Source organism: Gobio gobio (genome assembly GCF_949357685.1).
Source record: "Gobio gobio genome assembly, chromosome: 6".
NCBI classification, from domain to species: Eukaryota; Metazoa; Chordata; class Actinopteri; order Cypriniformes; family Gobionidae; genus Gobio; species Gobio gobio.
In genome coordinates this window covers 39,502,109-39,528,337 of record NC_137102.1, presented here as the reverse complement: position 1 = coordinate 39,528,337, position 26,229 = coordinate 39,502,109, and the positions used below count along the sequence as shown (strand labels likewise).

Below are 26,229 nucleotides of genomic sequence, written 5' to 3'. Positions count from 1 at the left end.
GCTGGTGTGTGGGGAGCGTTCTGGCGCAATATGGCTGCCGTCGTATCATCCAGGTGGATGCTGCACATTGGTGGTGGGTGAGGAGATTCCCCCCTTCTATGTAAAGCGCTTTGAGTGCCTAGAAAAGCGCTATATAAATGTAACAAATTATTAATGAGAAAATAAAGGTTCTGGCAGACCAATCACAGCGCTTGCGGTCCGCGTAGAATTGACGCGTTGTTACATTTTTGGAGAGGTGCACGTCAGGGTAGGTCGTAGGCTACGCGTGAAATACACAGCCTACGACGTAGCTATGGCATACACTCAACACAGAAGTATAAATTGCCTAGTGTTTTTTTGGCCAATTGTTGATAGGATTGTGTAAAAAGTGAATGGAGGCAGATCTGAATGTGATTGGCTCAGCTGTGTCTTATTGCAAGACCAGTAACATGCATTAAGAAATCTAAATATCGATTTCATGATTCAAGATCATTTTCATCTTTCAAACTTTATTGCATTGAAGTGAAGAAATCGGTCTTCAAATGTGTAAACATAGATTCTAAAAGTATTTAAGTACTACCAAAGACATTCTTGATTTTTCAATATAAATATTCAACATTCAAGTAGAAAAACCAACCCATTCCATGTTTTGCATTAAAAGAGATTAATTAATGCATAGTACTGAGCATCTCTCAATTATGATAAAAGTACAAAACTTTGAGCAACACTATATGTGAAATCTGGCCCAAGACAAATAATATCAATTTATATTAACATTTAAAAGCTACATTAAACATTGCTCCTCTTAAAAGTGCTTCATGAATTAATGTAACATTTACAGCCCACACAAACATCACACAATCTGTTGTGTTTTTAAAATTATTCTTATTACTACCATACAAAACACACATTGGCCACTTCACATGTTTATCATTATGAGATTCAGAAGTGAGCAAATGATTGTCTCGGAGATCAATTTGATCCAGCTAAGCACACCATGTGTTTTATTCAACCCCAAATCCCTACAGGGACAACAACACATCAGAGGAGGAGCATGTGGTTGGTCATCCAGTGATGGGGATGAAAGGAAGACTTCCGTGACGCTAGCATGTCTTCAGTAGTGTGAGATCAGTGCAATACTGGCGTACCATCAGATGGGGCTGCTCTCGTCTCTGACCAATGAGATGACGCTGCAGTCTGTAGAGCAACTGCGCAGCCGTGACTTAGTCAACATCTCAGCACTCTGACACTTCCCGTGGCCTCTGCAGGAGACAGAAAACACGTGGTGTGAGCAGAGGACTGGAGTTATGCTACTTAGACAACGCATTTGGTCCTATCCCAGTTCCCACCCTTGCAGTCTTGACCACTTGAGAGGACGAGTACGATGCATTTATGTTTGTGAGACATTTTCATGTAGGCTAATACATGTACTGCTTAATACATTGTGTGTTTGTACAAGAATAAAGTTCAATATGTGTGAACTATCAATGAAGTAGGGTCAACTTTTTTATAAGTTTTATCTTGATAACAATAAAAGTAAAACCTCTTCATGTAGTTGGTTATATTAAAACAGATTTGTGAGCATTAGTGGAACTGAAGGTGCACAAATAAACACGAAACACACGTGAACGGTGTCATGCGGTGAATCCGGCCAATCGTGGAACAGCTATGTCGTCAGAGCTTGTGCAGTCGCTCTGGAATTGCTGCTCTCGAATCGCTCACGCCACTTTGTTGACATACCTCACCTAAAGGATTATTAGGAACACCATACTAATACTGTGTTTGACCCCCTTTCGCCTTCAGAACTGCCTTAATTCTATGTGGCATTGATTCAACAAGGTGCTGAAAGCATTCTTTAGAAATGTTGGCCCATATTGATAGGATAGCATCTTGCAGTTGATGGAGATTTGTGGGATGCACATCCAGGGCACGAAGCTCCCGTTCCACCACATCCAAAAGATGCTCTATTGGGTTGAGATCTGGTGACTGTGGGGGCCATTTTAGTACAGTGAACACATTGTCATGTTCAAGAAACCAATTTGAAATGATTCGAGCTTTGTGACATGGTGCATTATCCTGCTGGAAGTAGCCATCAGAGGATGGGTACATGGTGGTCATAAAGGGATGGACATGGTCAGAAACAATGCTCAGGTAGGCCGTGGCATTTAAACGATGCCCAATTGGCACTAAGGGGCCTATAGTGAGCCAAGAAAACATCCCCCACACCATTACACCACCACCACCAGCCTGCACAGTGGTAACAAGGCATGATGGATCCATGTTCTCATTCTGTTTACGCCAAATTCTGACTCAACCATCTGAATGTCTCAACAGAAATCGAGACTCATCAGACCAGGCAACATTTTTCCAGTCTTCAACTGTCCAATTTTTGTGAGTTTGTGCAAATTGTAGCCTCTTTTTCCTATTTGTATTGGAGATGAGTGGTACCCAGTGGGGTCTTCTGCTGTTGTAGCCCATCCGCCTCAAGGTTGTGCGTGTTGTTGCTTCACAAATGCTTTGTTGCATACCTCGGTTGTAACGAGTGGTTATTTCAGTCAAAGTTGCTCTTCTATCAGCTTGAATCAGTCGGCCCATTCTCCTCTGACCTCTAGCATCAACAAGGCATTTTCGCCCACAGGACTGCCGCATACTGGATGTTTTTCCCTTTTCACACCATTCTTTGTAAACCCTAGAAATGGTGAAAATCCCAGTAACTGAGCAGATTGTGAAATACTCAGATCGGCCCGTCTGGCACCAACAACCACGCCATGCTCAAAATGCTTTCTTTCCCATTCTGACATTCAGTTTGGAGTTCAGGAGATTATCTTGACCAGGACCACACCCCTAAATGCATTGAAGCAACTGCCATGTGATTGGTTGATTAGATAATTGCATTAATGAGAAATTGAACAGGTGTTCCTACTAATCCTTTAGGTGAGTGTAACGTGGCGTTGACGTTGTCTAAAGTAAGGCAAAATTTCTAACCGGAATGCACTACGTGCCATTCACCATGTAGAAAACAGTAAATGTGTGATCAAGTGACCAATTTCAGCCACAGCTTCAGTGTCTGTTTTTTTTATTTCTTTAAAGCTCAAGGGGACACACGAGTACCTGCTCTCTGGAATGAGGTGTAGTGTGCGGTACAGGTCAGCAGTGGAGGGCATCTTCACCGGCACAGATTTAGGGGTGGAGAACGCAGTGTAGGACAGGGACTTGGTCTGGAGGGGTGGAGTGGACTGCAGTTTGGCCTCAGGTTCAGTACCTAGAGATATGTGGATTCAAAATGATCCTAAATGAATGAACTGACTATAAAATGTATGGCAAGCTTCACACGCAATGAATGCATGTGAAACTGTAGGTCTCCCTCTCATTCACAATCAATCAGTTGGTTTCCACAGAGGAAATATGAGACATGGGAGGTTTTGTCAGGTCTCCAGAGATACTCACTGACTGATAAAACACTGTGAGGTTCAGGCAATGCAGGTCTTTTACGATCTACAAATGGAGTCATGTTCAAAAACTGTGTCTTCAGCCACGCAGCTCGATCCTCCTCAAATGATTTCCTCTAAAGAGGGAAGAAACAAACAGCAAGTAGGTTAACCCTGCTTTGGTTAAAAACAGCTAGGCGAAGTGCAATTTAATTGAAGAGGACCTATTCTGCTGTTTTCCCATGTTCATCTTTCTTTAGTGTTATGTTGCTGATTGAGAGTTCTTCTCTATATCAGTGTCAGTGTTTCTGAACTCTCTGAAACGCCTCCATTGTAGTCTTGAGTTTTCTTCCGGGAACCAACGTGTAAATAAATAATTAAAGGGCCGGGGCCTGGTTTAGTTAGTAAGTAGTGTGTTGAAACTACTTATGGTAAGGGATGGGACATTTCTTTTGACCGATCACAACACACTGCTACAGCCCAAAAATCAGAGCACATTGTGCTTTTCAGAAGGAGGGGCTTCATAGAGACAGGAACTAAACAGAGATGAATACATCAACACAAGATGAACGCTCTATTACATAAAAACCAGAAGAAAATGGGCTGTTCTAGCAGCTTGGCTTCAATAAAAGTTAATTTTGCATTAAAGTTATGAGTTCTGAAACTTGCGGTGGGTTTTTAATAGCACACTGACCTCTGATATGTCAAAAGATTAAGAAAATGTGACTTACAATTAAAATGTTATGAATTGAGAAAAGTTAACAGTATTCATTCAGTACCTCGTGTCCCAAGCGAATAGCAGCTTCAGTGAAATTCTTCCTTTCTCGCTCAAAGTTCCTTTTCTGCTCATTGAAGAGTCTCCATTCCTCTTTCAGCCTCTCCTTCTCCTCCAGCGTGTAGCAGTCATTCAGCAGAGCTGCGGTCTCGTCATCACATGGGACGCTTAGCTGCTGCTGTAAACACACACCGCCATGAGAGTCAACACATTGTAGACAAACACAACATGATCTATGTTTTAGCCCAATTCAAGCAAGGGACCAGACACTAGAGGTCTTGACGGGTCCACTTGGCCTGTGCTGCACATTAGTGCTCGACGTGTATTAGGGCTGGGCGATATATCGCATGACATTGTTTGGCGCATCTCGTCAGTAAAGCCGGTTCCTTCATTAGTAGTAAATCGCCTCACCTGCTTTCAGATAGAGCGGCATTTACTACACAGAGCCGTAGTTCACTGACAAGCTGAGCCATATCGCCTTAATTAATCGCAGGCGATACATCCGTGATAATTAATGCGATATGCCTCAGCTTGTCAGTGAACTACGGCTCTGTGTAGTAAATGCCGCTCTATCTGAAAGCAGGTGAGGCGATTTACTACTAATCAAGGAACCGGCTTTACTGACGAGATGCGCCTAACAATGTCATGCGATATATCGCCCAGCCCTAACGTGTATAGATATCGGTCACCTGTAGAAGCTGCTGCTGCATGTGGATGAACTCTTTACACTGCTGTAGCTCCAGTCTCATCCGCTGCACCTCCTCCTCATGCTCCTTCCTGGATATCAGCTCCTCTCCTTCACGCTCCTGAGACACCACCAGCGACACTGACACACACACACAAATATCATCATCAAGACCCATTACAAAAGAACTCTCTAAAGAAACTTGTCTATGGAACAAAAACCATATTTAAAACGACACTCCACCCAAAAATGAAAAATTCTCATTTACTCACCCCATGTAAAAGACTTTCTTTCTTTAGATAAACGCAAGCAAAGATTTTTAGGTAAATAATCCATTTAATGAGTGAGTCCATATAATGCAAGTGGAACCTTCTTCTAAAACATATTTTTGTCTTACCCTGATTCACTATGGTAAGCGTTTACATTTTAGACCTGTTGGGATGGTTTAGGCGGGAAATTGTGTCCATATGTCCACGTGTGTGTCTAGTCATATACGTAAATAGAGTAAAGTTGCTCTGGCTGCTATGACGCGTGTGGCAGAGATTAGTTGTCACAGCGCATGAGAAAGGTTGACATGGAGCCACTAAACCTCCAGGGAATCACCTGTTTTAAAGGGGTGGTTGATTATGATTTCAGTAGTTAGTGTATTATGTTGCTGTTTGAGCATAAACAAAATCTGTAAAAGTTACGACGCTCAAAGCGAAGGGAGAGATTTTCTTTTACAGAAATATACCCATTCTTCATGCAGCAGATATTCTCTGGCTCTGTGCATCTTACAACAGTTCCCACACAAGCGATTTATATAGAGTATCATGACAGAACATGCTAATCAATGTCCAATGTCCAGTCTCATTCTACATGTCACTTCTTCTCGAGTCTCTCCATCATTGTCAGACTCCAGTTTAAATATAAACGAGTGGATCATTCACAGCCTAGCCTATCCCAAGATTCATTACGCACCAGTGACAAAAGGATATTTTGAGTGAGAAAACGCCAGACTACACTATTAAATGCAAGGAATGGGTTTCAACTTGCTCAAATATACACAATACAATCGTTCAGGAAAAACACATTAAAGTAGTTCAAATGTTGACAAATCTTACTAAGATGCCTTTGAAATAGGGCTAGTCGACATGTCCAAAAAATAATCACAGTAAAATTTGTTTATATCAGTCGATATCAATAATTATCACAATTAATGTCAAATATTGAATTCCTTTACATTTTAAAGGCTGATTTTTGCTCCTGAAAGTGAAACCAGACCGTTCATTTATTGTCAGAACATGACAAACACTTCACGTTTTTGAATACTTTACACTTCTCTGGTCATTTTTCTTTAACAAATAAATAGTCTCTATATGTGCTAACGAGTGATATTAGCTGAGTCTCGTTTCAAAGACAGCGTCCTCCGGAGGTTGCATTTGAAGGCTGCATACGTCATCGAGGCGGTCTCATTTAAGAAAAGTTAACGTTAGTTTGCAAATTAAGAAATAAATTACAGCAATTTACACTTCACAAGAAATAACAGTAAATTTTATTATGGTTACCTTTCTTAAATAAGACATCCTTGATGACATATTCAGCCTTCAAACACGACTTCCGGAGGACACAGCCGTCCAAATGAGACGCAGCAATTGTTTTCAAGTCATGAAACAGGTTTGTGTTGCCTGACTTTGATGATGCGTATCTTCAGCCGTTTGCAGTGCAATATTAATAATATTACATGTTTTGCATCTTAGAAATGCACATTTGACAGTGAGTTGACAGTAGCTAGGATGCAGATGTAAATTATGTTTATTAACAAAAACAGTAACATCTGTAAAAACTGTAACAAACTAATTTTTATATGGTAAAAATGTTTGACCGTTTGAGTTTAGAAATTAACTATTGGACTTTCATAGTAATCAAACATTTAGATCATGATAACCACAGGTAAAACCACGCATATAGCATCTCAATACCATGGTAAAATGTTACTATATGGTTATGGTATTTGTATGAAACAATAGCCTAAATACATTTAGTATAAATGCACAATTGCTATAGCTCAATCACAAAAAAATACTGGAATTATATTCCATTACTCTTTTAATACACGTCTACATTATAATACAATTCAATATGTACAGGTGCTGGTCATATAATTAGAATATCATCAAAAAGTTTATTTATTGCACTAATTCCATTCAAAAAGTGAAACTTGTATATTATATCAATTCATTACACACAGACTGATATAATTTCAAATGTTTATTTCTTTTAATTTTGATGATTATAACTGACAACTAAGGAAAATCCCAAATTCAGTATCTCAGAAAATTAGAATATTACTTAAGACCAATACAAAGAAAGGATTTTTAGAAATCTTGACCAACTGAAAAGTATGAACATGAAAAGTATGAGCATGTACAGCACTCAATACTAGTTGGGGCTCATTTTGCCTGAATTACTGCAGCAATGGGGTGTGGCATGGAGTCGATCAGTCTGTGGCACTGCTCAGGTATTATGAGAGCCCAGGTTGCTCTGATAGTGGCCTTCAGCTCTTCTGCATTGTTGGGTCTGGCATATCACATCTTCCTCTTCACAATACCCCATAGATTTTCTATGGGGTTAAGGTCCGGCGAGTTTGCTGGCCAATTAAGAAAAGGGATACCATGGTCCTTAAACCATGTACTGGTTGCTTTGGCACTGTGTGCAGGTGCCAAGTCCTGTTGGAAAATGAAATCTGCATCTCCATAGAGTTGGTCAGCAGCAGGAAGCATGAAGCGATCTAAAACTTCAAACTGCGTTGATCTTGGACCTCTAAAACTTCAAACTGCGTTGATCTTGGACCTCAGAAAACACAGTGGACCAACACCAGCAGATGATATGGCACCCCAAACCATCACTGACTGTGGAAACTTTACACTGGACCTCAAGCCACGTGGATTGTGTGCCTCTCCTCTCTTCCTCCAGACTCTGGGACCCTGATTTCCAAAGGAAATGCAAAATTTACTTTCATCAGAGAACATAACTTCAGACCACTCAGCAGCAGTCCAGTCCTTTTTGTCTTTAGCCCAGGCGAGACGCTTCTGACGCTGTCTGTTGTTCAAGAGTGGCTTGACACAAGGAATACGACAGCTGAAACCCATGTCTTGCATACGTTTGTGCGTAGTGGTTCTTGAAGCACTGACTCCAGCTGCAGTCCACTCTTTGTGAATCTCCCTCACATTTTTGAATGGGTTTTGTTTCACAATCCTCTCCAGGGTGCGGTTATTCCTATTGCTTGTACACTTTTTTCTATCACATCTTTTCCTTCCCTTTGCCTCTCTATTAATGTGCTTGGACACAGAGCTCTGTGAACAGCCAGCCTCTTTTGCAATGATCTTTTGTGTCTTGCCCTCCTTGTGCAAGGTGTCAATGGTTGTCTTTTGGACAACTGTCAAGTCAGCAGTCTTCCCCATGATTGTGTAGCCTACAGAACAAGACTGAGAGACCATTTAAAGGCCTTTGCAGGTGTTTTGAGTTAATTAGCTGATTAGAGTGTGGCACCAGGTGTCTTCAATATTGAACCTTTTCACAATATTCTAATTTTCTGAGATACTGAATTTGGGATTTCCCTTAGTTGTCAGTTATGATCATCCAAATTAAAAGAAATAAACATTTGAAATATATCAGTCTGTGTGTAATGAATGAATATAATATACAAGTTTCACTTTTTGAATGGAATTAGTGAAATAAATAAACTTTATGATGATATTCTAATTATATGACCAGCACCTGTATCTCTCATGTTTGCCACAATACCATGATGCAGTTAGTTTTATCTGCACAGTAAATCGTGCTTTGTAGATTGTAAAGCCTTCGGAGTATTGAACTATATTTAATCATGTTTGTCAGTGCCATTTCATCTGGCTTTAAATTAGTTTAAAAATCCCAGAGACGTGTGTTCTTCGCTGAAAACTTCTCACTGGATCTCAAAAGCGATTACATCTGAACTTTTTTGATGCAAAATAATTTCATAAGCTAACCTTCAGAAATCAAGATCTGAAGATGCATTTGATGTCCCCTTTGAGACTGAAAGCGTGAGATTCTGTTTGATAGATTGTACCTTGGCTGTCGAGTCTCTCCATGTGGCTCTTGAGCTTCCTCCACTGCAGGCGGATGCTGTTGGTGAGCTGCTCTCGCGCCTGTTCACACGACAGCTCGAGAGTCTCTCGACTGGAGTCCGTTGTCTCCTCCTCACCCTCAGAGCCAGCCTGGTGTCACACAACAACAACAACAAACATCAAACTCACACTCATGTAGATATGTGCCGGTAAACGGTAATGCGATATACCGCAATAATGAACATGCACAATATTGTTATCGTGGGCACTTCAAAATACCGTGAATAATTATTTATTACAAATTATTCAGATTTTTAGAATGCATTTTAAGAATACTTTACCCATCAACCGTTTAAAATGAACAACAAGTCAAAGAGGAACGCGCACTGATGTAAACAGACCGTGCATGAGCCGAGCACTTGGCGGAACAAGTGAAGGAGACGCTGAAGTGCACATTCACTCTCTGACAGCAGAGGACGCTGACGGAAAAGCAGAAATGCAGCCGTTTCGGTGCTCGTCATCACATAACCCAAGGGCCTGTTCACACCGGGACGATTTTTGCGCGCGTTTAACGTCTCGTGACTAAACAAAGGGCGCCAATGTGAGTGTGCACACCGACACGCAAAACGCCAGGCGATAAGCGTGCACGATATTCGTCCCGTGTGTACAGGCCTTAATACTTAATAATTAAAGACTTAAGGCTATTCATTTTCAAACTTAAACATTTTATATTTTAACCTGGACTAAATTGCATGCCCTAGATATTGTTTGAATATGTTCTGACTGTTGTTCAGTCACACACTTTACAATAAGGCTCCATTATTTAACATTAGTTCATTTATTAACAAACTGACAATGAAAAATACTTCTAAAGCATGTATTAATCTTAGTTAAATGTACATTTCAGCATTTAATAACACATTATTAAAATCAAAAGTTGTAACTGTATTATTTAATGGACCTGAGCTTACACTAACAGTTGCTTTTTTAAACTAACATTATCAAAGAAGAATAACTTCTGTAAAAATGTAGCTGTTCATTCTTTGTTAATGTTAATGCATTAACTGGTGAGACATTATTGTAAAGGGTTACCTATTGTTCTTTATAATTCTTTTGCACTTAATCGGTTTTAAATATTTGTTTACTTTATACATTTTTGTGTATTGCTTTATTGTATTTAAATGTTTGGTTATTTTTGTTATAAGAAAGTTATTAAACCTGTTATAGTATGACAACACTTTTTTTGCAACTTATTTCAATATCGTATACCATGATAAAAGCTTCAGCAATTAATCGCAACATGAAAATTTGATACCGGCACATGCCTACACTCATGTCATTCCAAACCAACAAGACTTTTGTTAATCTTCCAAGCACAAAAGAAGAATGCCATTTACAACCTTAAGCAACGCATTGTTTCTAAAGAGATGCATGCGAGAAGAACTCAGACCTGCTCGAGGCTGTCATCTGCCGGCTCCGTTTTGATGCGGAGTTTCTTCGGACTCAAAATGGTGATCATGTCCTTCTTCATGTGCTGCAAGACTTTCTTAAGCTCAGAGTTCTCCAGCATCAGAGATCTCTGCCGTGTCTCATAGTCACTCAGCAGAGCCCGGTACATCTCGCCTTCGTGTCTGACAACACAAAAGCAAATTATTCACATTTATTCGATCTTAGAAACAGTGACAACACAAAGACCCACATGAGCGCAGGAGTTTACCTGGCCTCCATCTTGCCCGTCTTCCAAAGGCCTCTCTTGCCATCGGACCTTCCCACATAGTTTGACACATCAATGGCTGAACACATACAAGATTTAAAAAAAAAAGAAGAAAGAGGTTATAACCGTGCATGGACTTTTCAAAACCTTCTGGATATTGTGATTGATTTTACATGAATTTTTCAACTAAGAAATAATTATAAATCTGGGCCACACTTAAGGTGCCTTTATTATGTACTTGCATGAACATTTTTTTTTTATAGATACAATGTACTTAATCTGTTGATTTATTGCAAAATCACTTGTGCTGCTATTGAGCTGGATACAGGTTAGGACAGGTTTGATTGTATGGGTAGTTTAAGGGTGGGTTAAAAAGGAAGGGAAGGTCAACAGTGTAATTATAGATGGAACAACATGCAGGTGATTATAATATTATATTATAAGTAAAAACATGCATGTATACAAGTGCATCGTATGAAAGGATTAAATGAAATGTTAGTACAAAGCAGTTAAAGACACCGAATATAAAGTGTGACCGATATCTCAGACATAATTTCCTTCAAGCTAAATTGATAGAGGATATTTTATGCAACACATAGAATATAGTAACAGGCTCTGAAAAATTATAAAAAATAGCTGATATACATAAAAATAAGAAAAAAAACTAATACAATCAACAATGTTTTTCGCGAAAAACATACGCTATACTTCAGAATTTCTATGGGTGCAGATATTTTTTTTAAAGATTGACTCAAGTAAACAATGTTTACTTGAGGGATTAGGAGAAAAAACATGTCGTTTCAATCAAGTAGCTCAAATATATAGAAAACAGGATTTCCATTTCCCATCATGCTCTGCATGGAGTTGGATAGGGAGAGCAAATGTTGAAGTAAAGTGTTATTTTATGCAATGTGAAAATGTGGAGACTTGTTCATGCTCCATTATGCTGGTATTTATAAGAGTTTCTGTTGTGTTGGTGTTTTTAAAGAATTTCCAGTGTGAAGTGTGTTGAGTGTGTGTTTGGAATCGAGACACTGCTAACAAGATTACAACTGATTTAATAAAAGAAAAGCAACTACTATGGGAATGCCATGGATGTAACCAGTACTAACTTCTGGTTGGCAACAACCAATGGGTGTAAATAAAAGCTTTATGTAGCTCTTTGTCTGAATTTGATTCAATCAGGAACAGTAGAGCTGCACAATTCTGGATAAATTGAGAATCACGTTTGTGTGTGTCAAATGGAGATTGCGATTCTCCCACGTAACAGTACTACACAAACTAGAGCAGGAGTGCAGAAAAAGAGAAAATCTTATTATATTTTAAAGAGGTGTTTACAATAACATGGGGATATATTACTAAGTTCTAACTACTTATATTGCATTATATTATTTATTTTCCAAATAAAATTAGAAGAAAAAAAAATACAGTGCTGACCGAGTTTCTTGTCTCTCTTGTCGACGAGCAGCTGGTTGAGCCGTTCCTTCAGTTTGGAGGACTCTCTCTCTTTACGCTTGGTGTCGTGGTTGTACTGTGTGGCACGACTAGAGATGATGCTCTGCAGTTTCTGCACCTGCACCATAATTAATAACACAGTGACAGTGAGGGGGCTGTATGAAGATTATGCATAGACAGGCTTTTGGCATAAAACATAAAAATAACCTGTAGCCCATCTGAATTATATAACAATTAGGCTGTCCGTCTCATAGTGAAAACCATGTAGCCTACCAATATTACACATCTACGGTTAATGAAGTCTTATTGATATCTGGGTGCCGTCTTAAGATTTAATATCACATAGCTTGGAAGTTTAGTCCCATCAGCAAGGCACAGAAACATGTCAGAAACTGTTCAGCCTATATACTAAATATGATATTCTATAAATCGCTGGTGTGGAAACTGTTGTAAGATGCTCAGAGCCAGAGAATATCTGCTGCATGAAGATGGAACAGGTATAGTTTATTTTTAATTACGGTTATAACTTATGTTGTCATCTTGCTTTTATGAAATGCCATTGCATGTGTGTTCGTACTGTATTGCAATAAATGTGAAAAGACGGATGTGACAGCTTGAGCAGACTCTCAAATGTGCTCTACAATAACTCCTCAACATGGCCTCACCCCCAGTTGCGTGTTCCCGGGGGCGGGGTTTATGTACATTTTAGGGTTAGTGATGTCATGATCTTCTAACATTAAACTCTGACACACCGTTTCTTGGCACACTCGTTTTACATGCATTTGGCACCACCTATTGTTCTGGGTGTATTATTGACATGTAAAAGTCTAGACCCTGAATATTCTTGTTTTTTTCAGATGTATTTCTAAAAAATAAAAAAAATACTTTAAAAAAACATTGTCTTATATTAGGAACAATACGGTAATACGTTTTCAAACAAAATGAACAAACAAACTTACTTTATAAACAAAACAACAACTAGGAAATACCCTAACTTACACAGCCAAGTTTAAAACAGTAAAAAGCAGTGGCCGCATTAAGTAGTAATGGTTCATAAAAAAATAGACACAATGCAGAGAAGTTTTCGTTTTGCACCCCATTTCCACCCATTTCGCACTGAACACTATGAAAGCTGGTTTCTGCTAGGGATAAAAACAAAAAAAAACAAAAGGTAATTGCAACTTTATCTCGCAATTCCAACCTTTTTCCCTCAGAACAGAAAAAATAAATAAATAAATAAGTTACCCCACAGACCATTTCATGTTCTTTTTTTTGCAATACACTGAACATTCAGTTTGACATTTGTGTAAAAGACGAGTTTGTTTGCCAGGGGTTATGGCGTAAAAATTAAACAACATAATTAAAAAAAAAAACAATGCAAACAAACCGGATTTTAAAATCTAAACGCTGACCAAAAGTTCAGCAGGCTCTCTTACTTCCTCTTTCTCAGACTTCAGGCAGTTCTGTAAGGTTTTGATCTTCAACTGTAGCTGTCGCTCACCCTCGTGCAGGCCTGAGTTCTCTCTCCTCGTGTGCTCCAGCTGATCCTGGCACACACACAAAGGGGAAATTAAGAACAGGCTGCTCGCACTTAACAACGGTTTAAGATTTTACATTACTGAAAACTGTTTCCTCCTACTTCTCATATTTTTATTATGAACGAATCAATAATTAAACTAGGCGCTACAGCAGGGGGCAAAACAGAGCTCACATATCAAATGCTTACATGTAAATGTGTTACTGGTCAAAAAACATTAATGTTCATTTAAAGCGGAAATAAAATATAAATATTATTTGAAAAATTTCAACTTAAACTCATTTCAATTTATTGCCAAGGCACCACTTTTTAATTGCCAATACAAAAATAAAAACTAATTCAAAATATTAATAAAACTAAACTAAAATAGCTCTTCTTTAAAATATTTCATATGCAAGATATTGTGATCGTGTTGATAAGTCCTAATAATGCATATTGAAGATATTTTCTAGATTTTTACATGACGATTTGACTTATTTCCATGACTTTTCCAGGCAACACAGTCTAAACTTTCGCAGATGTTTTTTGGTCAGGAGTAATGTAGAAAGCGGAGTACTTTGAGTCTACAGTTGCTGTGCTGCATATGCTCGAGGTCACTGCCGTTCTTCAGCTGCTGGCTCTCCAGCTCGTGTAGGGCACGCTGAGCTCTCCTCTGCAGCTGCAGCACTTCATACAGCACGTTCAGGACCGGCACAGCGCTCAGACCGCCCGATTTACTGTCGAAACTCACTCCACTCAAGCCCAGCGAACACACCTCCTGAGGAGAAACAAGAAAATTACATCTGGTCATCTGCTTTGACAATCAAAATCAGAAGACAAACAACACAAACTACTTTGAAACCCATGGACAACAATCCAATGAATAATATGTAATGAACATGTAACACACACACACACACACACAGGTCATTCCGTGTCAACTCAACCAGAGGTCCCCAGCTAAAAGTAATGATTTTGATAATTTTTTTGTCTGGTGAAAAAAATGCATATATGAAAGAAGAAAGCCAACAATATAAAAAGGGTCACAAATGTATATTGACTGAGTAATCCACTGTTTTGTAGAGGTGGGGGGGGGGGTCAAAATGACAATTTTCACCTGAGATTCGAAGCCAAATTACAGGGGTATATAAATGACTTTAGAAAGATGGCCGCATCATTATTTAATTTTTACACAGAGATTGGTAGGTCTTTTAGTAAAATCTGTTGACTTTAGCAATCTTTTTGCATTATATGCCAATGGTGACATTTTTGAATGGGATGTTGTATGCAATCATTTTGATAGAGGGAAACGAGATACATTTCAACATTATTCTTCAAACATTCCCCTTTAAACGCATTAAGTTTCAGCCGTGTGCAAACTAAAGTGACCCACATTTGGTTTTTGACCATTAATGGGTAAAACACAACAAATTGAACATGGAGCTGCTTTAAGATCCCCATATCTATGGGATTAAACCACACAGGGCCTTGAATAAGATGATTTCAAAAGAAAAGTTTGTTGTTAACCAGAATCTAAAATCATATTGAGAAATCTTTAATACATTGAGTGACAGGCATGCAAACGTTGGAAAAAGAAAAAAACAATATTTATGGCACTCAGACAGGTATATTATATGCAATTGTTGATAGAGAAAAAAAAAAACATTTTCAACATTATTTGTTGTTCAGATATTCCTCTTTAAAAGAAAACGCATCAGCTGCATGCAAAGTGACCCACATTTGGTTTTTGGCCACTGAAAATTTTTGGCCACTCTACAATTGACCAATGCACTCATGGAGCCACATTAAGATCTCCAGATCTCTGGGATTGAGGCTTATGGGTAAAAATAAAAATAAACGAGAATCAGCACACTGCCACTGCTGCTCCCAAAGATTTATTAAAATGAACAACGCTTCGACCCAAAGGGTCTTTGTCAGGCAAACAACAATTTATATCAGTGTGAACCATCACACCTGACCTCATTAGTGAACTAATTACCCAATCATCCAATGCATCAACTTCAAAATAAATAAAACTTTTTTTTTTTAAACTCACAAATGTATACAATAAAGTATTAAAAGGTCCCATGGCATGAAATTTTCATTTTATGAGGTTTTTCAACATTAATATGAGTTCCCCTAGCCTGAATATTGTCCCCAAGTGGATAGAAATGTTGATCGGTGTAAACCCGAGTTCTGGCTGTCTTTCTCTGCCCTTGAGAAAATGACAGGCCAGACGAGCCAATCCTGAAGTCTCCTGGTTTGACGTCCAAGCAGGAACGGTTACCTCCCTTTCCTCCGCCCAGAGAATCTGGCACGCCCATGCAAACGCTCGAGAGATCATTGCATCATTGCTTGTGAACGAGTGAACGCTGGCAGTTTCTCAGTGTTTGGATGTACAAATGAAAACAGAAGTCTTTTTTCAGTTCCTTCTGATCTGTGATCAGTGATTTCTGATGTGTAGCTAATTATTTATTATTTGTGCACACGCAGCGGCTTCTCTCTCTCTCTCTCGACAGAACGGTGTTTTCGTGTTTTCTATCTTGTGAGTCAGTGTTTTTGTCTATCGGTTCTAAAATGTGCATACAGTCATGAGTTTCTGCTCAACATCGGCACATCTTTAGGAGATAAACCTCACACACGCCGAAGCTCGGCCTTCAACATCCCCGACCCCCAGTACTGCATCTGGCCCACAGCAGAGGCACCAAACGCGGCACGAGATTAAGCAGAAGGGGGGTGAGCGTGAGGGTATCCGGCTAGGCTAGCCAGCTTTCCCCACAATAAACTGGATTACATTCGATTAATGCTGTTGTGTCTTTGTTTGCGCTGTGTACTCAACGCGCGTCACTGACGCTTTTATTTTATTTTAAAAATAATGCTATTATCAACACTTACTTTTAACTCATTCATCTCGACAGCTGTAATGGTACTTTGCATGTGTTACAAAGTTGGTAATAATGATGAAGAAGGACTCGGCGTGACTGAGACTCGTGTTTATTCAGAACTCTCAGATACAAACACAATAAACTCGCGCTGACTGACAGCGCTCTCATAACTCAGTAGTTACTATAAATAACTTTGTTAGCAATCGCTGAGCTCAGTCTCTGGTGCATTAGTGATATCCGGTTCGCGAACGATCTTTCTTTTGAACCAGTTCTTTTTAGTGAACCGAATCAGTTCACCAAATCGGACTGAATCGTTCTAAACGGTTCGCGTCTCCAGTCAGCGCTGATCCATAATTTACTAAAGTTACTAACTTTCTGACATGAGTGACAGCCCCTCCGACTAGAAATAGACTAACAACCTGAAGTATATGCTGTAACTACAACCGTTCAGACATGCTGAGAACTGATGTGAAGCGAACTCAGGTCCATCCGTCTCTCTGGCAGCAGCTCGTGCCTGCTCATGCCTCGTTAAACCACGCCCCCTCCGCTCATTTAAAATGCAAAGATGTCAGCCAATCACAACAGTGGGCGTTTTTACTGAAGTCTCACAGCGGACACGCCTCTTGAAGCAGGGCCTTCAGCCACAGGGCAAACAGCAGTATAGAAAAAATGCCTTTTATTTCTAAATTATGACATTTTATGATGTAAAAGTCATACTAACAATATAAGTACACCTCAGGAAACATTATAAAATAATAGAAAAATGCCATGCCATGGGACCTTTAAAAAAAGTCTGTTTAAGGGCAATGGGTTTTCCTATGGCCCTTGTTTTTTCACATGCTTTCAAGCCATAAACAAAATCTTATCTGATGATAGCCCTGGTAACTTTTGTGGCTCTTTAGTGGTATTTCCTCGGGGTGGTTCTGAATACCCCAGAGCGAGTTTTGAAGATTATTTGTTAAGTATAACAAACAATTGTGTCTGATTTGTTTAAGTCGTTACAGCACAAGTGGGGCAATTTAAATCATTCCACTTTTCATGTTAGTTAAGTTTTATATATTTGCCAACACCAATACTCCCCTTCCCAATCATCAGATTTAAATGTTGATAGCACGTCTAACACGAGCAATACTTTAACACACCCCTTGTACTGTACCTGATTGATGTATGCGATACACTGCGTTATGTTGTCCTCAGTGCAGAACGCACTTAACACACTGTAGGAAGTTTTGGCCAGCGCCATGGTGGAGTGCAGTGAATGGTGAGAATTTTGCCTGGAGGGAGACATGCTGATCCCAGAAATACTGGATAGCTCTTTGGTGTCTGTACAGAAGACAAAAGAAAAGGCAGAGCCTGTTATTAAAGCCCGCTATGACATGTCTAACATGGTGCCGTGTAGCTTCAAAAAAGGTAACCTGTCAGAGTTTAAGTCCAGGAAAAGCTTTAAAAATCAACAACTACAACAAATAAATATAGATGCAAAAAGCAATTACAGGGCCAAGCAGAACAAATGCAAGATGAGGAGTTAAGTGAGCATAAAGAGTACCGCTCATCTCAATCTTCAACACATTAGGCAGTTATTGAGTCAGAAAAAGTAGTTTAAATAGCATTTCAGGATGGTCTGACAAGGATCTGTGGGAAAATTGATTGGGATTTTAAACCATGCTATGCATTTGACTCGGTATCCAAGTCCAGGGGAAAATAAATTGTCTTTCTAGGCCTTATGGTTCAAAAGTTACTCGCCTCAACATGAGTGCAAATTTGACCTGTTGGAAAGACATGAGGTGGAGTAAATGATGCCAACTGTCTTTTTGGTGTAAACTACTCCCAACGCATTGCAGGGGAAAAACTGGGAGAAATATATTAGTTTCAAAATAATGCAACATTACACAGATTAATTATAAACCAGCCTTAAATAAGCTCAGTCTCTTAACAAGATCAAGCCAACTCTGAAAATGTTCACACAAGTCCCAGACACAATCTTTCCATGTTCGATGCTCACCGAGAGATGGATCTGGCATCATTGTTGGAGTCCACCAATCTCCCATGTCAACATTCAGCTTGGATGGGATTCTCGGTTGTCCTGCTCTTCCAAGTGAGACGCAGGCCAGAAACAGGACGCAGGCTAGCACTCGGCCATCACTCCTGAAATAGAATAGTCAGCAGACTGGATTACACAGCAGCAGCAGGCCTCTGAAGCCGGATTAGACAGCCATGGGATACCACAGCCGGATTACAGAGCCAGCGGGTGACGGAGGGGGTTGAGACAACATGTACAGCAAGAAAAGCATAAAGCATAGGAGGATTGAGGTGTTTTTCAGCTCTATACCTGAACAGACAGGTAATGGCTTCTATAAATTCATTTAGAGCCTAAATGTTAATCTATCTATTATCTGAAGAAAATGTAAGAACAGTCAGAGGTGTGGTGCAGTAAAGCTGTGACATAAGAGCTGCAGGCTCACAGGGCTACAGGTTATAATCCATCCTGGGTCATGTCTAGGGCTCAAACAACTAATTGTCAATCAACAACTTATTCAATGAAGAAAATGACCAACAATAGATTTCAATGCTTAGCTAGGTCTGTGGTTCACCACTGAAAGATGACTACAAGACATTTTAAATGCGAAACAGAATCAAACGAGGGGGAAAAAAAGAAAAAGGTGGGAATTTTGTTAATTGGGAATTGATTAAATTGTAGAGACTAGAAAATAGGCGTTGCAAACTACCTTGTTGCCCCGCTCTGGCGCCGGTACACCTCTCTCAGAAGAGAAATGAGGGGGGAGGGGAGCGTTTATATTTTTGATGTGTGAACATTTTAAGTAATGATGTGCACAGATAAATCATTTTTAATAAACAACATACCATAAAAAGGGAATTGTCCATTTTGATTTCATGGTGACTAAGACATTTGAAAGATTTGGCCAACAGCAGAAATAACAGATTGAAATGGCAACTGTCACTTTTGTAAAGAGTAACAGAGTGATGAATGACATTTCTGGAATAAGATGAGCCACATATTAACCTCCCAACACCAAGAGGAATTTGTTATTCATCTAGAAGCATCTAAAGTGCTGTTTGACACAGTGAGATTACTATTAAAATAGCCTTGGCTTCTGCAGATCTTCATCTGCTTATTCATTATTCAAACACAGATCCGGGCAGCAGTAAGACATGATGTCCTCTGGCAATCCCATCATAAACAACAGTTCCGAAAAACAACTTCTGTCTAATTTATCAGCACAATTACGAATACTACCCTGATTATATACACAACAGCTTAATAAACAAGTTAAAGGGTTAGTTAACCCAAAAATGCAATTACTGATCATCATGTCGCATTTTTTGTTCATCTTCGGAACACAATTAAATTAAATCTAAGAGATGTCTGATGGCCTCCATTGACAGCAACACAACTATGAACATTTTGAAGCATCAAAGTGGTAAAGAGATCGTAAAACTAACCCATATGAATTTAACTGTTTACTGCACATTTTCTGAAGGGACATGATCACTAGATCATAAATAGATTTAATTTAGGATTTTAAACATTAAATCAATGCACACATCAGTTGTGGTAAACGGAAGCTCAAGCATGTTCGCTTGATGTGCAAGAACCAATGAGGTTCGTTCTTGCGCGTCAAACAAGTACGTCTGGGGGGTATTCCAGAAAACAAGGTTAACTTACTGTCACATATACCTTGAACTCTCGGTTGATTAAGCCAAACCTTGCTTACTTGAGTTATGCTGGCTCCAAAAATGAGCCTGGGAGTAAGTTCAGACAACTCTGAGTATGTTCCCGGTTAACACACAAGACAGAGCAACGAATCGATGAGTCACCATGGAAACAGACGTTTCCACTTCTTCTTTTGTTTAATGGCGATTTACATAACATACTTAGTGCACATCGCCACCCATTTGGGGGTTGTGCAATAATTTTTTTCAATCTCTTTGTTTTATATTCGATTATATTGTTTGTTTTGATGCTAATTAATTGAATGCAGCTCCATGCGTGAGATGACAAAATAAATAATAAATATATTTGAATTGAATTAATATTTAAACTTTACCTTGTTATAATAGTGCTTTAGAATTAATATATAATATATAACTGTAACTATATAACACATTTGGTTATATTAATATAACTACATTAATATATAACGCATCTGAATACATCTTAAGCAAACTAACCCCTGGAACATAACCTGCTCCGGAGCAGGGGCCGGTTGCACCAGTTGTGCGCAAGTTACAACTTCGTCTAGTTTTGACGTAAATGGGCACTAAGTTACAACTTACGCACTACTAAATATTTTTGCGTTGGACCATTAAAGTTAGTTGAAGCGTAACTCTACGTATAAACAAAATATTTACGGAAGCCTCAGATCAGGGGCCCGTTTCAGTAAGGAGGTTCAACCAACTCGGAGTTTAAACCTGAACTCTGAGTTGACTTACTCTGAGATGGGAAACTCTTGAGTTTTGGGTTTCAGAACAGCTGAATTGAGGTAGTTCAATCAACTCGGAGTAGACTGACTCTGAGTTAAGAACATGCACTCCAACTATGAAAAGCCACATCAACGGAGCTACGAAATTACGATTCACCATGGCAACAGCACCCAACAAAAAGACGTTTGCATACTTCCGGGTCAATATGTAAGTTTAATTATTAATTATTTTAATTAAAGCTACACTGTGTGATATTTTCCCCCATCTAGTGGTGAACTTGTATATGACCATCCAGTGAATTTTAGTTTCTGTTCCTCTCAATTCCGATTTCGATTTAACTCCTACGGTGGCCGATTTAGTCCAAGATTAACATGGCTTCCAGTTCGACCTCGTCCACATTCGACACGGTGCCATCGAGGGTAAAAATGCGAAAGGCGAAGCTTGAATTTACGGGTATGTCCCTCTTTGGCTAATGTACTTTCAAGATGGAGGGGCAACATGGCGACCCGCATTCAAACCCCTTACCTGTATGCATTTTCAATGGCATATTATAAACTTACGAGAATACTTTATTACTTGAGAGAAGTAAATATACATTAATGAGCACATATTTTTGAAAGAACTAAGTGTTTTTAGCTAAGAATAAACTAAAAAAAAGTTACAAAGTGTAGCTTTAAGTTTATTTTCATGGTATCTAAAAGGCACAAAAAGAATGTGGCAGCAGCTAAAAATGAAAAATAAAAACATAATTCAATCAGATAAAGCTTTAAGCAGGGCTCTAGAGTGTGACCAATTTGCGGCCAAAATTTGTAAGGGTGCGACTAAAAATTTTCCCAGGTCGCACCTGTGCACCTAACATTGTCGCATCCGCTGCCTCTCCACGAACGAAGCGTTTTTTCTCCTTTGACGGAACTCTCCATAGATATACATGCGTAGATGCCTCATTAGCGTCTGTACCTATGGGCCGCTATCATAGACAGTAAAAGAAATGGACACAGCGACCCCATAGACTTCCACGGAGAGAGAATTGAAGTCACACTAGGAGCACTCACTTCCTGATGGCTGAGTGTACTGCGCAGCCGCCAGCTGAGCTTGACGACGTAGATGTGACGTGATCCGCCTGTCGCAAGTCTTCTAGTAGTTGTGCAACGTAAAAGCTGAATCACCGAATCTTGCAGAGACAGAGAGAGTGAGCAGGAGCAACTTTTGATAAATGAAGCAGGATCTGCAACATCTCTATCTGCGTTTATGCCTCCACGTCCCCCCGATTGCCTCATAGACAGTAAAAGATTGCCTACGAGCTTCTCCTCGGGTCTACGGTAATTTGCTCAACAACGCGACGCAGTCGCGTGGTTATGACGCAATCGTTAGCCTATATTTTACAAAAACAGCTTCAACGGGGCGATAGTGTAAGACAGTGGTTCCCAAACCTGTCCTGGGGACCCCTCACCACCGCACATTTTGTATGTCTCCCTCATTAGACACACCAAATTCAAGTCTTGCAGTCTCTACTAATGAGCTGATAAGTTGAATCAGGTGTGCTAGATGAGGGAGACATACAAAATGTGCGGTGGTGAGGGGTCCCCAGGATAGAACCACTGGTGTAAGATACAAGGTAATGGAGCCTTTTATACATTGTTGTGTTTGTTTAGAAATAAACAATGGACGAATGGAGTCTTTAAACGCCTCAGATGTAAAGATATTCACTGTCAATGTGAGGCCAAAATGAATGGGAGTCAATGGGATGCTAACAGCAGGTGATGGCTTGGTTAGTAATGGCCAAGCCTATGGGTGGTACGCTTTCCGGGGGCTGGGCTACCCCCTTGGCCGCTATACGTGGAGCGGTCCAATGAGGCATCTATGTATATATTTCTATGAAACTCTCATGGTTGGATCATATCGTGGTCTAAACCACCAATCAGAGACAGAGATGGGACGGGTCTTTGCCTCTGATTGGCAGTTTACACTGCTTCGTCAAGCAAACCACAAAAATAACAGTCGTCATGTGTAATTATTTGGCGTTCGCCGTTTGTAATCTTCCTTTGAAGAGACTGGCAGATCGCGCAGCAAGCCTGCAACATTTCCGTCAGATACAGTAAATGCTTAACCTAGTCAGCGTCACTACTGTGATTGTGCATTGTTATATTATATTCCAAAAATAATCTCTTTGAGAATGATATTTGCGGATTTATCTCCCGTCCTAACAGTTACCTGAAACGCTAACGTTAGTATCATTGTTAATTTGTTTTGTCTGCTGCAAAGTGACTTTAGGTCTGACGAGAGCAGGGTGCCGTGTAAAAGTCCTTCAAATATTTTTTTTTTTGTTCAAATTTTTCAAATAATTCTCTCTTTGTAAACTTTGTTCAATGCATGCGAGTGCTGCCGTATGTTCGAATATGACCAGTCATTTTCGCCGTCATCACCCGGGTGTAGTGCCAGAAGACGCGAATGAGAAGTCGCTCACGCTGTGAGAAAATTTGCCTCTGTGCACTCATCCGAAAGCGCGCACATGTCTCACAGCGCGCAAATATTGAGTTCTCTTTCAAGTCTTGCTCTTGAACGGACAAACTCACACAAAAAGTATGTCAACATGTCCATATTGATGAGTATTCTAGCAGACATAGTCTGTATATGCCTTAAGTAAACTTTATACAGTCGAGAAAGACGACACATATCCATGCATTAGGTCTTAAAGGGGCAGTAGCCTTTACTGCTGACTGTTTAATGTCAAACAACAAAAGACAAGGACATCACTCACTGCTCTTGATTGAATAGCTTTTGTAAGTTTAGGATTAATCTTTAATTTATACACTCAAATATGCAATGTTATTTTACATTTGATCAATTTCTGTACCTGAAAACTAATGTTAGACGTACCTGAAAAACCTGAAAAGCATAGTTTATTTTATGAGTTCTTTGCTCAATAGTATTTATTTGTGCTGCTGCTTGTATTGAAATTATTTGTTCTTATCATTTTCTTTATTTTTATTTGACAGTAGTCCTTTTTTCCCTGAACATAGCAAATACTGAACCGTACCGAAACCTAAAACCGTGATACAAACCGAACTGTGAGCAATCTGTACCATTATACCCCTAGCGTAACGGATGCGAGGGGGTGCCACAAAATGGAGAACATTTTCAAAGGGTGCCATGACTGAAAAAAGGTTGGGAAACACTGGTATATGGTGTATGATAAAAAGGTGACCTTGAAATTGTGGCGTTAAAGGGGACGTGTGCCAGGGAAAAATTTGGGTGCACCTAAATTTTGTGCTGGTGCACCTAAACAAAAAAGTTAGGCGGACCAGTGCAACCAAGGCAAAAAGTTAGTCTGGAGCCCTGGCTTTAAGCATAAAATGTTCATGGGTGTTGGTTTAATGACTTTACAAACATTTGACATATTAATTACATATCATTCAGTGTCCAATGTGCAGCAGCTTTTCCCACATAGACCCTTTTCACAGACTGTGATGGTGCGTTTTAATGGTCAAATCCTGTGATGGCACGTAAATCCTGCAACGTTTTTTGTATATATATATTTTTTTAAATGCATGTACATTTATAACACTAATACTTTGTATTATATTACTTTTGCATCAAATTACAAAAAAAACAAGTTACCGCTGCTGAGAGAGTGTTTCTAATACAGTGTCTATGGGAGTGATGGTGAAAATTAACATCTTTCTCTCTTTTCACTTCCGTTATCAAATGCATTACAAAAATAAAACAGTACCAGTGTTTCCAAAACTTTGACTGATAACATGTAGTGCTAAACCTTGATACAAGGGGCACAAAGCAAAATCTTGCCTAGGGCAGCAAATTGGTCAGGGCCGGCCCTGGATATCCTGTTCCTAATAACCGTACAGAAACAATACAGACCAAACCCTTTTACTCCCCACAACATGAACAAAACTTTGTTTTTAATTAACCATTGCATGGTTGATTTATCAGTGCACACCTTTATTGTCATAAACTCATGTTCCTGGTGATCTTGAATCAGAATAACGTCCCCTCCCTCTTCTCTGATGACGAGGGAGGGGCAACCTGTCACTCACATAAGATCCACAATAGTAAACCACAACCATCCAATCATCCACAGACATAATCAAACGAAATCAAATATGACATTCTTGCAAAGAAAGCAAACTCAATCCGTTAGCTTGTCTTGTTTTAATCACTAGATGGCAGAAAAGTCCACTGTGTGGGAAAGCTTAGAGCAACTCAATTCAAATGCATCGGTTTTTAAAAGCACCATTGCTTTAGAAATGTTACTTTTGTCAACACTAACGTTAGTTACTGCATCTAAATTCAATATTCTCGGTATGTTGATCTTCCCACTGCAACATTGCTTAATAAAAACACTATATTTCACACACGTTTGTTTATTTTGAAAGAATGACCGTTGGGTCTGTTTCAGTTATCTACCTAGACAGCATTTTTAGGCGGGTTCGCACACGTCCACTCGACCCTAGACACGCTGTCTATGTAGGAAACAGACGACATTATAAGACACATCCCGAGTTTCAACTTTAGCACAGCGCTAATACACAGTCACACACAGGTTGACTTACATCAGCCGGTGGTCCACGGCGGATCGAAACCGTCAATTTACCATGTGCTCGCGCGATGGACTGATCAGAAAGATCCCGTGCGAGTGTGTGAGAGACCGCAGTGCGAGTATTATACACCTGCCCTGGAGCGCAGGCGATGTTTGGGTGATTTGAAGCGCACCTCTGCTCTTCCAAATAAATAATCACTACGCTCATTGGCCAGCCTGTTGTCAAGCAACCAGCATCTCGCCATTTCATTGGCTGGATCATCTCTCCTACCTGCCTGTAACGACACGCAACAGGTGTTTAACGTCTGCCTGCAGGGAATGAATGTATGGAGGAGAAAAATGAATTATTTAAAAAAATACATATTGTAACTGTAAATAATAACAAAGCTATAAATGAAAATGTAAATTTTTTATATTTACAAGTAGCCTAATTTATATAAAAAAAATTATATATACACCATTTATTTAGACTTTAATTTATTTTCTTGTTTATTTAATTCACTCTTCTTTTAATTAATTAATTTACTTGTTTAAAATAGTACCTCTATATGGCCCAAACATGTAATATTGAAAAACAAGCAATTTATAGAATAAAAAAATAATAATCCAACAGTAACTTGCATAATACAACAACAATGTTGACCATATACTAATAGAAGTATTGACCATTTTAATTTTAGCTCAAGCTCAAGGTTTAATTTCAAGA

At 39.3% G+C, this 26,229-nt stretch overlaps 1 protein-coding gene across 2 annotated transcripts; it reads right to left on the bottom strand.

Annotated features, from left to right (window-relative positions):
* Positions 1-457: 457 nt before the first annotated feature.
* ssx2ipa (synovial sarcoma, X breakpoint 2 interacting protein a) lies at positions 458-25,729 on the bottom strand. Of its 2 annotated transcripts, XM_079819025.1 has the most exons (15): positions 25,537-25,682; positions 18,528-18,670; positions 18,269-18,374; positions 17,682-17,848; positions 14,218-14,418; positions 13,561-13,671; positions 12,107-12,242; positions 10,673-10,748; positions 10,406-10,586; positions 8,958-9,105; positions 4,872-5,008; positions 4,187-4,360; positions 3,427-3,544; positions 3,091-3,241; positions 458-1,241 (listed from the first exon to the last, which is right to left on the bottom strand). In XM_079819025.1, exons 4-15 carry the CDS (start codon positions 17,811-17,813, stop codon positions 1,130-1,132), a joined length of 1,677 nt encoding a protein of 558 aa, XP_079675151.1. In that variant the 5' UTR covers positions 17,814-17,848; positions 18,269-18,374; positions 18,528-18,670; positions 25,537-25,682; the 3' UTR covers positions 458-1,129. The 2 variants fall into 2 exon arrangements, with proteins under 2 accessions (XP_079675151.1, XP_079675150.1); XM_079819024.1 differs by lacking the exon at positions 18,269-18,374 and having other exon boundaries at positions 25,537-25,729.
* Positions 25,730-26,229: the final 500 nt, after the last annotated feature.